At 36.4% G+C, this 13,645-nt stretch overlaps 1 protein-coding gene and 1 long non-coding RNA gene across 18 annotated transcripts in view; one reads left to right on the plus strand and one right to left on the minus strand.

Moving 5' to 3' along the window:
• The window catches only part of ITFG1 (integrin alpha FG-GAP repeat containing 1), a 143,607-nt gene that overhangs the window by 96,925 nt on the left and 33,037 nt on the right, over positions 1-13,645 (plus strand). The window contains exon 6 of the mRNA XM_038531139.1: positions 4,249-4,327. Coding sequence (XP_038387067.1) covers positions 4,249-4,327 — 79 coding nt within the window. The remainder of the gene's footprint in view (positions 1-4,248; positions 4,328-13,645) is intronic.
• Positions 1-13,645, minus strand: part of LOC102154216 — an 87,696-nt gene that overhangs the window by 7,793 nt on the left and 66,258 nt on the right. For 2 of the 17 annotated variants that reach the window (XR_005355855.1, XR_005355853.1), the window contains exon 7: positions 9,394-9,472. The exons of the other annotated variants lie outside the window; for them this stretch is intronic. This is a non-coding gene — a long non-coding RNA (uncharacterized LOC102154216). The remainder of the gene's footprint in view (positions 1-9,393; positions 9,473-13,645) is intronic. 17 annotated transcript variants of the gene reach the window in all.

The raw sequence follows: 13,645 nt of genomic DNA on the forward strand, positions 1-13,645 counted from the left end.
AGGGTCCTTGCACCACACTCTTGAGAACTACTGTGTGGAAGAATCAAATCTGGATTTCTAGACATTGTCTTTAAATATCCAAGTGACTGGTCCATGGTGAGAAGTGAACTTTAGCTTTAAGACTCATAATCAAGACAGGCTGGCAACTTATTTTTTAAATGAATATAGGGCAAGAGAGAAAAACTTGCCTAAATAAATCTGTAAAATAAGATAAAGTTGATAATAGTATGAAATTCTTCAAGTGTGAAATACAAAAAAATAGTCAAGAATACATTTGGGAAAGTTCACTGAAAACACTGCTTATAGTTCACGATACCAATCGTCTAGTACATAGACTAGATTGTGGATAATAAAGTAAATTTGAGGTTGTAACACAGTGATAAATGTAGCCTCATAAATATTACTTCAAGCTTCACTGGAATCAAACAAGTTTAAAGTATGAAAGGTCATACCCTATTCCAAAGAAACAAACCTAGGAGGGATGAAATAATTTATATTAAGAACTGTATACCACATTAGCAATGTTTGTTGCTAAGCATGTGAAGCAACATTTAGCTAGTAGGAGTATAAACTGGTATTACCACTTAAGAAAAAAATTAGCACTACTTGTGTGAGCACCTGGTGTTGTATGGAACAATGTGTGTTATACACGGCATGTTAACTAACTGGAATTTAAATTAATAATAATAATGAAATTGCTACCTTTCAACATGGGGGAAAAGAAAAAAAAAGGAACAACTGAATATATTTTTAAAGAGTATTTAGGGGATCCCTGGGTGGCTCAATGGTTTAGCGCCTGCCGTTGGTCCAGGGTGTGATCCTGGAGTCCCGGGATCGACTCCCACATCGGGCTCACTGCATGGAGCCTGCTTCTCCCTCTGCCCCTCTCTCTCTCTCTCTCTCTCTCTCTCTCTCTCTCAGTGTCTCTCATGAATAAATAAATAAAATCTTAAAAAAAAAATAAAAAGAGTATTTAGAGCCTCAGATCCCCTGGTTGCCTCAGCTAGGTAGATGACTTCCATGTCGATTCTCACCCCAGCAGAAGTCTGGGGTTTTATTCCCTGGAAAGGTAGCTGAACTACAGAACCAGAGACCTAGCCTGATGCAAGTCCTAACCCTAATACCTAACCTCTAACCCCTAAACCTAACCCTATGTGGAAGTCTCTGAACTGCAAGACATCAGGAACATACCCTAACCCTGGCCCTAACTCTAACCCTATATTGGAGGTGGAGGGGAGTTGGTATGGGGTGTGTGTGTGTGTGTGTGTGTGTGTGTGTGTGTGTATTATAAGGAATGTTACTCTGCCATTAAAAAAACATAATCTTGCCATTTGCAATGACATGGATAGAGCTAGAGAGTATTATGGTAAGAGAAATAAGTGAGTCAGAAAAAGACAAATACCATGATTTCATATGTGGAACTTAAAAATAAAACAAAGGAGCAGAGGGTGGGGAAGAGAATGAGAAAGGTAAACCAAGAATCAGACTCTTAACTGCAGAGAACAAACTGATAGTGGCCAGACGGGAGGTGGATCAAGGGATAGGTGAAATAGGTAATGGGGAATTAAGGAGTATACTTGTGATAAGCACTAGGTGATGTATGGAAGTGTTGAGTTACTATATTGTACACTGAAAACTAATACTACACTGTATGTTAACTAACTGGAATTTAAATAAAAACTTTTTAAAAATTTACACTATGTAGTACACTTAAAGATGCATGAATATATCCTTTGACTTTACAGTTCTACCTCTGGGTACGTAACTCCCAGAGGATGCTTATTAATGCTAATAAACATTAGCACTTGTGTGCATTAAGATGCCATGTTTATCATGGCAAAAAAAATGTATTTTTTGTGTCAGTCAAAAGAATGAAAAATATTTATGCTATAATCATACAATAGCATACTCTGTAGCAATGAAAACCAACTATACAGGGCAGCCCTGGTGGTGCAGCGGTTTAGCACCACCTGCAGCCCAGAGCGTGATCCTGGAGACCCTGGATCGAGTCCCACGTCGGGCTCTCTGCATGGAGCCTGCTTCTCCCTCTGCCTGTGTCTCTGCCTCTCTCTCTCTCTCTCTGCATCTCTATGAATAAATATATAATCTTTAAAAAAATTTAAAAAAAAGAAAATCAACTATACAGCTTCATACTTAATCATGGATGTGTCTCAAAAAATCTATTTTAAAAAGCAAGTTATAGGGCAGCCTGGGTGGCTCAGCAGTTTAGCACCACCTCCAGCCCAGGGCGTGATCCTGGAGACCCAGGATCAAGTCCCGCATCGGGCTCCCTGAATGGAGGCTGCTTCTCCCTCTGTGTTTCTCCCTTCTGTGCCTCTGCCTTTCTCTCCCTCTCTCTCCCTCCCTCTCCCTCTCCCTCTCTCTCTCTCTCGAATAAAAAAATAAAATCTTTGAATTTGAAAAAATACAAGCAAGTCATAGAAAGATACATTGTATGGTTTCATTTACATAAAAGTTAAAATAGGCATTACCAAATATGTTTTAGCATATTTGCATAAATGACAAAACTATAAAGGAAAAAAGGAATAATTTTATGAAGAAGATAATTCCACAGCGTAACTCCTATGTAATTTATCTGTGGTTTGCTTTAAAACTATGCATATCTAAAGATCAATGTTCTCTCTTGCCCATCTACAAAATAGGGATATAGATAAAGAACCTTGGTAATTCTTTCACTGAAGTAGTATGTTATACAAAATATAATAATCTTTTTTCTACATAAAAATACTTCATTGATAAATTTTTGTTATGAATTTGTGTGATATTCTTCATGAATCTTTATTCAGTTATATCTTAAGAGTAATTCCATTCTTAGAACAATATGTTTTGGGACGCCTGGGTGGCTCAGCAGTTGAGTGTCTGCCTTTGACTCAGGGTGTGATCCCAGAATCTGGGACCAAGTCCCACATCGGGTTCCTGCGAAGAGCCTGCTTCTCTCTCTGCCTATGTCTCTGCCTCTCTCTGTGTGTCTCTCATGAATAAATATATAAAACTTTAAAAAAAAAAAAAAAAAAAAAAAAAAACAGGGCAATCCCAGGTGGCTCAGCGGTTTAGCGCAGCCTTCAGCCCAGGCCCTGATCCTGAGGGCCAGGATCAAGTCCCATGTCAGACTCCCTACATGGAGCCTGCTTTTCCCTCTGCCTGTGTCTCTACCTCTCTCTCTCTCTCTCTCTCTTTCTGTGTCTCTCATGAATAAATAAATAAAATCTTGGAAAAAAAAAAGAACAATATGTCTTATCATGGTCACTGAAAGCCAATGGACTTCTAATGTTCTTAAAATATCAATCAAGTAATTATTATATCAATGAAATTAATTTAATTTCTTGCCTTTCATCCTGGAGGAAAATCATTTCTAACACATCATTAGACTATCTACATGTCTTTGTAACTTTTCCCTACTTTACCGGGGAGAACAGAATTTTTAATTCTGTGAAGTGTTCAAAGAATTTTTTGAGCATTTTATGATATGTTACTTGTTACTTGTTATGATACCCATTGCAGACAATGGTCTTTATACCCTATTTAATTAGTCTTGATATCTAAAGAGAATAAGTCATTGCATCAAGGTATGAGGAAAGTTCCAGAAATAAGGAACAATATATAAATTGGAGACAAACTTCACCATTGTAACTAGACTCTGCTAATTATGTTTTCCTTACCTGGAAAATAATGTATTCTCTAAGTCTAGGGCAAGAGAATAAATGTGATGGAGCTACTCATTGATATTTTTCATTCTATTATAATTGTTATGGGTAGATTTTATTCATTTTGATATTTACAGGGAAAATATAAACTATGCCTATCCATCCCAGAAGGGAAAAGCAATGCTAGAATCAACAGAAATGTCATAAATAAAACTCGAGTTCCATTTTGGGTAGAACCAAAAGTAGTAAAGAAAAATTGTGCTTAAAATATTTATATAATAAAGAAGATTAATAGTAGATCTTAGAAATATATAATAAGATTAATGAACTATATAAATGCAACTATCAAGTCATTTAAAATGTTTACCATTTAAAGCTAATTATATACATTTAAAGTGTTTCTACTAACAGGTTTTCTCTTGAATAGTTAACAGGTTTTTCTATTTATGGAAATGTTCTCTAGTAACTGCCATCTATTAACAATTATATATAAGAATGTTTTACTTTATTTGTAATAGATTTGCCTAAAATTTCAAATAATTCACTTACATTCCTAGTCTTAACTATTCCTTTTTCATTGCAGCCCTTTGGAGTAAATCAGCCTGGACCTTACATCATGTATACAACTGTGGATGCAAATGGATATCTGAAAAATGGTTCAGGTAAGACTAGATAAAATATCCGTAGTGCACAAAAACACCTTTAATCAATATATTGTCATGGATGACAAAAATTATCATCATGTTTTCACATGCTTTATAAAATCTTCACTTTTTCTGTTATAGTCTTTTGCACATCAGTAGATTACAAAAAGGTCCTCATGGCAAATATATTAACATTCATTCCTCATATATCCCTATTGTGATATAGCCAAATCATTATCCTGTGTTTCAGTTGAAGTAACAGAAAGATTGGGAGAAATTACCAGAGTTATCTTGAGCAAAGTGCGAAGTGGTAAAGTAGTTAACAAAGCTATTCTTAGAAGAAATAAAAATTAGGAATCCAATCTACAACCTAGACAAATTCTATTTTTTTCATACATGAAACAGTAGCTTAAATGTTACATAGAGGTTTTTTAATAAATGATTATAAAGAAAAACTTGTAGTTATTATATATTTGAATAAATAATAAAAGGAAATGCAATCAAAACAAAAAAGAAATAAGACTAAACAAAGGATGCCTGCTTTTGATAGATGATAGCTGACTGAAATGCGGTCCAAGTCACAGTAAATACAACTGTTCTAATTTCAATTCTTTAAGTAAGAAAACGAACCCCAACATATTAATAGGCTTCTCTGAGACTCTTAGAGTCCTAACCATGAAGAAATATAAGCAAAATTGCTGTTACTCCTCCATTTTTATGCACAAAAGAAAGCTAAAAAAGAAAGAATTCATTATAGGCCATTCTTGTTTTATATAATACCTTACATAAATCAAATATACCACAGTGAGTTTCCTTTTTAGCTATTTGTACACATGTAAGACTCAATCATAATACTGCTTCAGTACAGAAACATTCCATAAAACAAAAGCAGTTTAATTAAATTCAAGGAGAAATTGACAAACACAACTAAAATCAAATACTTTAATATACCATTGTTAGTCAAGGAAACTTAAATAAGGTTATATAGACAATCTGAACAATTTATTTATGTTTTAATTCATATACATATCAAACTACAAAAAAGTTCTGGGACTGGCTGGTTTTATCTTGTATCAATTAATTACTTTTGAATTTTAGATATAGATAATTTCAGTGCTAGGTAAGGTGTTCCAGACAGGAGAAGAAAGATGAAGTTACTTATTTAACGAAGTAAGCATAACTTAGGCAAGGCCAGCATACCTAAAACCAAAAGCTTAGCTCACTGGTCAATTATTAATGAAAAATGCTATCTAAAATACTAATAATTTTGGGCATGTGGGTGGCTCAGATGATTAAGCGTCTAACTTTGGCTCAGGTCATGATCCCAGGGTCCTGGGACCAAGTCCTGCATCGGCTCCCTGCTTGGCAGGGAGCTTGCTTCTCCCTCTGTTGCTCCCTCTGTGCTCACTCGCTCTCTCTGACAAATAAATCAAATCTTATTAAAAAAAATTAAATTAAAATATTAACAATTTTAATTCATCTGTATTTTGAAAGAATTGCTTACTTAGCATCAAATTGGTGATTATCTCAGAATACACTGATGGTTTAAAATGGGGGGAAAAATAAAATAAAATGGGGAAAAATCTCTTCATTATCATAACAATAGGTCAAAAAATTTTAAAGACCCATCTTCCTCTCTTTTTTCATACAACGATATATTTTGCAAATTTTTCCATGTCAGTTTATATAGGTAATTTATTTGGGGATCGTTTTGTATATTGATATAATAATTACTCTAGACATGCTGCTGGGTTTTTTTTTTCAATATAACAATATAACAGTAAAGATCTTTATACATATATTTTTATGCATTTAAATAATTCTTAATCCATGGGAAAAAAGCTAGAAGGATGTTCATCAAATTGTTAACATTTGGGACACCTGGGTGGTTCAGCAGTTGAGCCTCTGCCTTTGGCTCAGGGCGTGATCCCAGAGTCCTGGGATCGAGTCCCACATCGGGCTCCCTGCACGGAGCCTGCTTCTCCCTCTGCCTGTGTCTCTGCCTCTCTTTCTCTCTCGTAAATAAATAAATAAAATTTAAAAAAAAAAGTTTGCAAATTATTCAGCTGTTCAACTATTAGAAATCCTATCTGTGCAAATGTAAATGAGTCAGAGTCATATACTAGAAGAATCCAAAGAAAGAAAACCACAAATTGTAGGGTCAACAAAACAAAAGATTTGCCTCCTGAAATTCTATTCTCAAACTGATTTCTAGTACAGTATTATAGTCAATACAGATTCTAATACCAAGGGAAAAAACACATAATAGTTTTAGAAACAGAAAGTGGGAGAAGGAATATAATTCATCTCTTCTGTGGTCTTTGCTAGCAAATGTTTTGCCATTCCACAAGTTGTTGTAAAGGAATTTGATCAAAATCTCATTCATGGACAGCCCCTGTGGCGCAGTGGTTTCCCCGCCTGCAGCCCAGGGAGTGATCTGGAGACCCTGGATCGCATCCCACATCGGGCTTCCTGCATGGAGCCTGCTTCTCCCTCTGCCTGTGTCTCTGCATCTCTCTCGCTCTCTCTGAATGAATAAATAAATAAATCTTTAAAAAAAAATCTCATTCATTACTCAGTAATACCATTGATGTATTCCTTTCTCATTGCCTCAGCTATTTTTTTTTTTTTAAGATTTTATTTACTCATGAGAGAGAGAGAGAGGCAGAAACACAGGCAGAGGGAGAAGCGAGCTCCCTGTGGGAAGCCCAATGAGGACTCAATCCCAGGACCCTGGGATCACACCCTAAGCCAAAGCCAGACACTCAACCACTGAGCCACCCAGATGCCCCTCATTGCCTCAGTCTTACTTAAGGACTTGACCATTTTCATTACCCATGTTTTCCTCCACCTCAGTTGTGCATAGTATAAACCACAGAAAGCTACTATGTACTGCAATAAAGGTTGAAATTCACAAATATATTATATACACAATGCCCATAATATAGGCAACAGTACACATTAAACTCAATGAAACAAAATTCTTGACATGATTTTCTTATGCATGCTTAAATAAAACATTGCCAATGCAAGGCATTATTTACTATAAGTTGAGTCTAAAATTATAATACAGTACCATTTGAAAAACACTAGATTCTGCATCTCCTTAATTTTTCACCATTTCTTAAATTCATTAGAAATACAGTATCAGGTAAAATCAACTAAGGGAACTTAAAGACGAGATGAACCGACTTAATTACAAATAGAGCAATTTACTCATAGGTATTTGCTTCCTTACACTAGCTCCATCTGACACAAATTCTAAAATGTTATTCTGTCGTGTGCTTTTTCTGTTATTAACCTGGACTTTCTAGACCATGAAAACAATAGGAGAATTAGAGGCTACAAAAAAACAAATATGTGATAAAGAACAATAATTAGATTGTACCTACTTAACATAATACCTCATAGCTCCCCATACTACTCCCACAAAGACCTAAGTCATGGATTCGTATTTTCTCATCTTTCCATAATCTCTGACATTACTCACTGCAAATTTAGATTACACTTATCTGAACAGTTTGTTCTCAATAACATCAGAGATTAACTTCTATAGAATGTTGAAATCTCTTAAGAAATCTTATAGAAATTCATCTTTCTAAAGCAGAAGTCTTTTTATATCCCTAAATACCTTCCTACTGCCTGAGAATCAAGGACTTCCATAACTGAACCTTAAATTACCTACCAGCCTTCTCTTTCCCCTATCCCCTTTATGTATCCTACACATATTCAGCTTGGTGTCCAGTATATAGCTTTTTCCACTTCTAATATCAATGCCTTTGTTCGCTCTTTCAGTCTTCACCTCTTCTCCATATTTTAGACACTGTCCCATCAGACTTTCACTAACCCTACTTCAAAAACTGGAAATAAACTTTCTTCCCACCAAATGTCAGTAGAACTTTATTGTATACCTCTCTTATGATACCTACCACACTCTACCTTGTAGCAATAGTTATATCTCTTGTTTTATCTCCTTGAAACAACAGACTCATTGAGGACTGGTTCTTTATCTAGTTTTTGTCTTTATGTACTTTGTCCATCCTAGGACACCCAAGTGTTGATTGAAATGATTACTAAGACCAGTAATAAGGATTTCTATTTCTTTAAAAAAAAAAAAAAAAAGAATCAAGACAAAAAAGCCTAACCAAAAGTAGATCATGGTGACAGTTCATAACTGGTTGTAAACAGATTTCTTAATCTAATATAAAGTAGTATAAACTTCATAATAACTGAATTAAAAATAATAAGTCTGTGGATGTTTATTATTATAAAGCCCCTGCTTTGTGCTGGGCACTTTTGTAGACTCACTGCATGTTATCTCATTGAATTTCACAATACCCTTGAATGGCAGCTCTTATTCTACACCAGAAGATACTAAGGCTCTGAAAGCTCAAGTAATTTAGCTATGTCAGTCAGCTATTAACTGTAGACCTGAACTTAAACTCAAGAACACTCTCTAACTACAAAACCTACACATTCTTTTTTTTTAAGTTTATTTATATAATCTCTACACCAACATGAGGCTCAAACTCAAAACCCTGAGATCAAGAGCCTTTGTGCTATTCCAACTGAGCCAGCCAGGCACCCCTAAAACCTATACATTCTTAATAGTACTACCCTATGTTTAAATGTCATCTTTAAATGCCCTATGTTTAAAAAGCTTAGGGTATCCTAAAAAGAGGAAATTATTCCTAACAATTCTTGTTTCATTTCTATTTAAAACATGGTACCTGTGTAAAGTGAAATGATGACTAAACTTAACAAATTGTTGTTTTAAAATTTTTCTTTTTTATTCCTTTAGGTTTAAGACTTTTGTACTTAATGATTTTTTTTTTTTTTTTTTTTTTTTTTGGTAGTGATTTCAAAAACAGCATTTGGATAATGGGTACATCCCTTGGCTTTCTGGGAGGTTGCTGATCCCCTTTCTTTATTCTCTAGTTGAGTGATAGGAAAAGATTCTACTGACCCAGTGGTTCTAACACACGGTATTTGTTCCTGAGGGACATCGTCATTCTCTTTTTTTGTCCTTAGGACTTGAGGGTACTCCTAAGTAATAATAATAGCCAACAGTGATCAGTACTTACTCTGGTCAGGCACTGTGCAGAGTATTGTATGTACATGGATGTCCTCATTTATAATATTAGGTGTAAAATTTCCTGTCAGCTGTACATATTGCATAAAGTTTTTGAAATTTAAATACATGAGGATTTAAAAAGCACTCTACTATTATAATAGTACATATAATGATACATAAAGCACAGGAAATTTCTTAGTAAAGCAAGGAAAAATTATGATCCTGGTATTCTACTCTTGCATTTCTTTTTTCCATGATTTAATGAACATAGATTTCCATTTTCCTGAGATATTCAGAAGAAAATAATAGATATACCCTAAAACTTCTAGTCTAACATTCTTCATTTAAGACCAAAGAAATTACATTTTGAACAGTTAAGACTACAATTAAATTGAAGTATTTTAATTAAGTAATTAAAATGTATGAACAGATTATTTTATTAAATGTATCATTTTGACTATATTACTTTTGGTATCCTTAAATATTTTTTTTAAGATTTCATTTATTCATGATAGATACAGAGAGAGAGAGAGAGAGGCAGAAACACAGGCAGAGGAAAAGTAGGCTCCATGCAGGGAGCCCAATGTGGGACTCAATCCTGGGACCCCAGGATCACGCCCTGGGCCGAAGGCACACATGCAACCGCTGAGCCATCCAAGCATCCTGGTATTCTTAAATCTTTTCCATTTAAGCAGAAATACTTTTAAAAGTTTTCCAGTAATACATAGTAAGGGCAGTTTTATTGTACAAAGTAGAAATAACAGTTTAGTTATATTCGAACTTTAGAAACATAACACTCACTCATGGGCTGAACACTAAGAACCAAATAGTATGCCCTGCCAAATGTTTTTATGTGGCTATTGTTATTCCTTTATAATAAAGTAGGTAAGGGGAAGTGCTTATTCTTTAATCAATAAATAGTTTAGAATTTCTTTTTGTGGCACCTGAATAATTTAATAGATGAGATGGAATGGGTGTTCATTATTAAAGGTTAAATTATCTTTTTCACTTCAGAAGGTATCATTTAATACACTCAAGTACTTTCAGGAAGGAGACGCTTATGGTCTTAAGGACTTTTTAGAATTGAAAACAGAAAGAAAATCATTCCATAACATTGGCAGATTCAGGCTTAGTTCTCAGATTCAAGAATGAAATATTAAGAACAAAAAAGGATACAGATTCAAACATTGTAATGATTTTTTTGTAATGTCTGGTATTGCTTCACAAGCTAATTGATATTCTTTAATGTTCTTCTAGCATTAATTCTTCTCACACTCTACCCTGTGAGTGAGTACTTATTTCAAAGGCTGTTATGCAGTTGCAACTATTAAATGAAATATAATAGGAAAGCACTTAGATACAGGTATTGCCCCAGGCAGAAATCTTAAATCATGTGGCAGTACTCAACAACAGAAACAAAAACAATTCAAAAAGTGGACTAAAACTAGTATAGATAATTCTCAAAAAAAGATATACCAATGATTAGTATAATACATGAAAAAGGAGCACCTGAGTAGCTCAGTCGGTTAAGCATACAACTCTTGGTTTCAGCTCAGGTCATGAGATTGAGCCCCACATCAGGCTTCCTGCTCAGTGCAGAGTCTGCTTGAGATTCTCTCTTTCTTTCCCTCTGTTTCCCCACCCCCCGATTCAAACACGCACTCTGTCTCAGATAAATATTTTTTTAAAAATACATGAAAAAATGTTCAGTATCACTAATCACTACAGAAAAAAAATAAAAACCACAATGAGATTCTAACTCACACTTAGTGGGATGGCTACTAACTAGTTAAAAAAAAAAAGTAACAAGTGTTTTCAAGGATACAGAGAAATTAGAACCCTGTATACTACTGATGTACTATAGGCTGAACATTTATATTCCCCCCAAACTCCTAAATTGAATTCCTGATGTCCAACGTATTAGAAGGTGGAGCCTCTGGAACATGATTAACTCATGAGGGCAGAGTCTTCATGAATGGGATTTGTGCCCTTTATAAAAAAGGCCCTGGAGAGTTCCCTCCCCCCTTCCCTCTATGTGAGGACACAGCAAGAAAGCTCTGGCCTAAACCAGGAAGCAGTATCTCACCAGAACACAACATCTCACTCTCAACCATGTCGTGATTTGCATGATAAATTCTTGGTCACCTTCTCCATGGAGTAAACTTTGTGGAAGTGTGGTCCCTCCTCCTTGCCTGGTGCCTTAGTCATATAACCTCCAAAGGGGTGCTACAGATTCCAGGGCTACTAATAACCCTCACAAGAAACTTCTTGTCTTTTGTGCCTCCAAAAATGTTTTACTTGTGTCTTCCTGAACTTGAAGGGGGAAAATGGGCTTAAGGTCTGTCAATGGGCTTGAGAAAGAATTTTGTATTAACATTGCTGCACATCTGCATTAAATACTGTGATAAAACCCTTTCTTTACAATATTTAAAATAAAAAAAAAAAAACTTCTTAATCTGGGGCTTCCTTGCCTCCAGAATGGTAAGAAATAAATTCCTGTTGTTTATGGGCTACCCAGCCTATGGTGTTTTGTTATAGCAGTCTGAGCAGACTAATACACGGCAGTTATGTAAATGGTACAGCCGCTATGTGAAGCAGAAGACAGTTCTCATAAAATTAAATAGAATTTACTATGTGATCCAGCAGTCTCACTTCTCAGTATATACCCAAAAGAATTTAAAGTAAGGTCTCCAAAATATATTTCTTTTTTTTTTTTTTTAAACTACAACAGCTTCAGGTGGTTTCTTTTTTTTTTTTTTTTTTTTTTTTTTTTTTTAATTTATGATAGTCACACACAGAGAGAGAGAGAGGCAGAGAGAGAGGCAGAGACACAGGCAGAGGGAGAAGCAGGCTCCATGCACCGGGAGCCCAACGTGGGATTCAATCCTGGGACTCCAGGATCGCGCCTCTGGGCCAAAGGCAAGCGCTAAACCGCTGCACCACCCAGGGATCCCCCACCAAAATATATTTCTAAATCCATGTTCACAGTAGCCAAAAGGTAGCAGGACCCACGTGTCCATTCACAGAGAAGGAGAATTCTGAGGAAAATGGCAGAAAAGGGGGATCCTAGGCTCTACACCTCCTAAGGATACAACTAGATAACCCCCACATCAGAGCAAATAACCCAAAAGATAACCTAAGACAGGCAGAACAGACTCTCCACAGATAAATGTAAAGAAGTCGTCACATTGAAGAGGGCAGGAAGGACAGAGATATGATCAGGAGCTGAGCAGAACTGCCAGACTGTCTGTTGGAGACAGTAAGGAAAGAGACCCTCAAACCGAGCGCCCCAGGCATGGTGAACCCACACAGGGAAGAGTAATCCCCATAACATAAGGCTTTGAAAACCAGAGGGGCATAATTTCACAAATTCTTATAGTCAGCAGGACTTAACATCTGGAAATTTAAAAATCAGCCAGTTCAGCTCTAGGAGAGCCAGAAGGGTGATGGGAAATTGAGTCTCCCTTGAAGAGAGAGTACAAACACTCCAAGGACATATATCATAGAAGAAAGTTTGGGTAAATGGGAGGGAGGTTTACTAATCTCAGAGCTTGAGCTGGAGGGGCAGGGGTCATTGGGAGATGGGAGACTCCTCCAGGGACAAGAGCTGGTGGACACCATTTCCCCAGCCTAGATACATGGACATCCATGCAAACAGCGAAGTACCAACATACTGCACTTAGATTGTTAAAAGCATGCCCCATCCCAAAGTTCTCCTGTGGACCCACCCCCTCCAATACACCCTTGCACAGAATCCATCCAAAGTGATGCCACAAGTCTGGCAGTGTGCAAGCAGCCACAACAGGAGCCAGCACCACTCTAAAGTGGCTCCTACGCCTTGTATTCCTCTCTAAAATAAATAAGTAAATTTTTTAAAAGATTTTATTTATTTATTCATGAGAGACACAGAGAGAGAGGCAGAGACATGGGCAGAGGGAGAAGCAGGCTCCATGCGAGGGTCTCAGTGTGGGACTCGATCCCAGAACTCCAGGATCACGCCCCAAGCCAAAGGCAGGCGCTCAACCGCTGAGCCACCCAGGCATACCAAAATAACTAAGTAAATCTTAAAAAGGAAGTGGATGCCTGGGTGGACTCAGTTGGTTGACATTTGACTCTTGGTTTTGGCTCAAGTTATGATCTCAGGGTTATGGGATTAAGCCCCACATGGAGCCTATGCACTTACTACAAAATCTGCTTTAGATACATTTCCTCTGTCCCTCCCCCTGCTCATGTACTCTCTCTGTCTCTCTCTCTCTAACATA

The sequence above is a fragment of the Canis lupus genome, chromosome 2, assembly GCF_011100685.1.
Source record: "Canis lupus familiaris isolate Mischka breed German Shepherd chromosome 2, alternate assembly UU_Cfam_GSD_1.0, whole genome shotgun sequence".
Classification (NCBI taxonomy): Eukaryota; Metazoa; Chordata; class Mammalia; order Carnivora; family Canidae; genus Canis; species Canis lupus.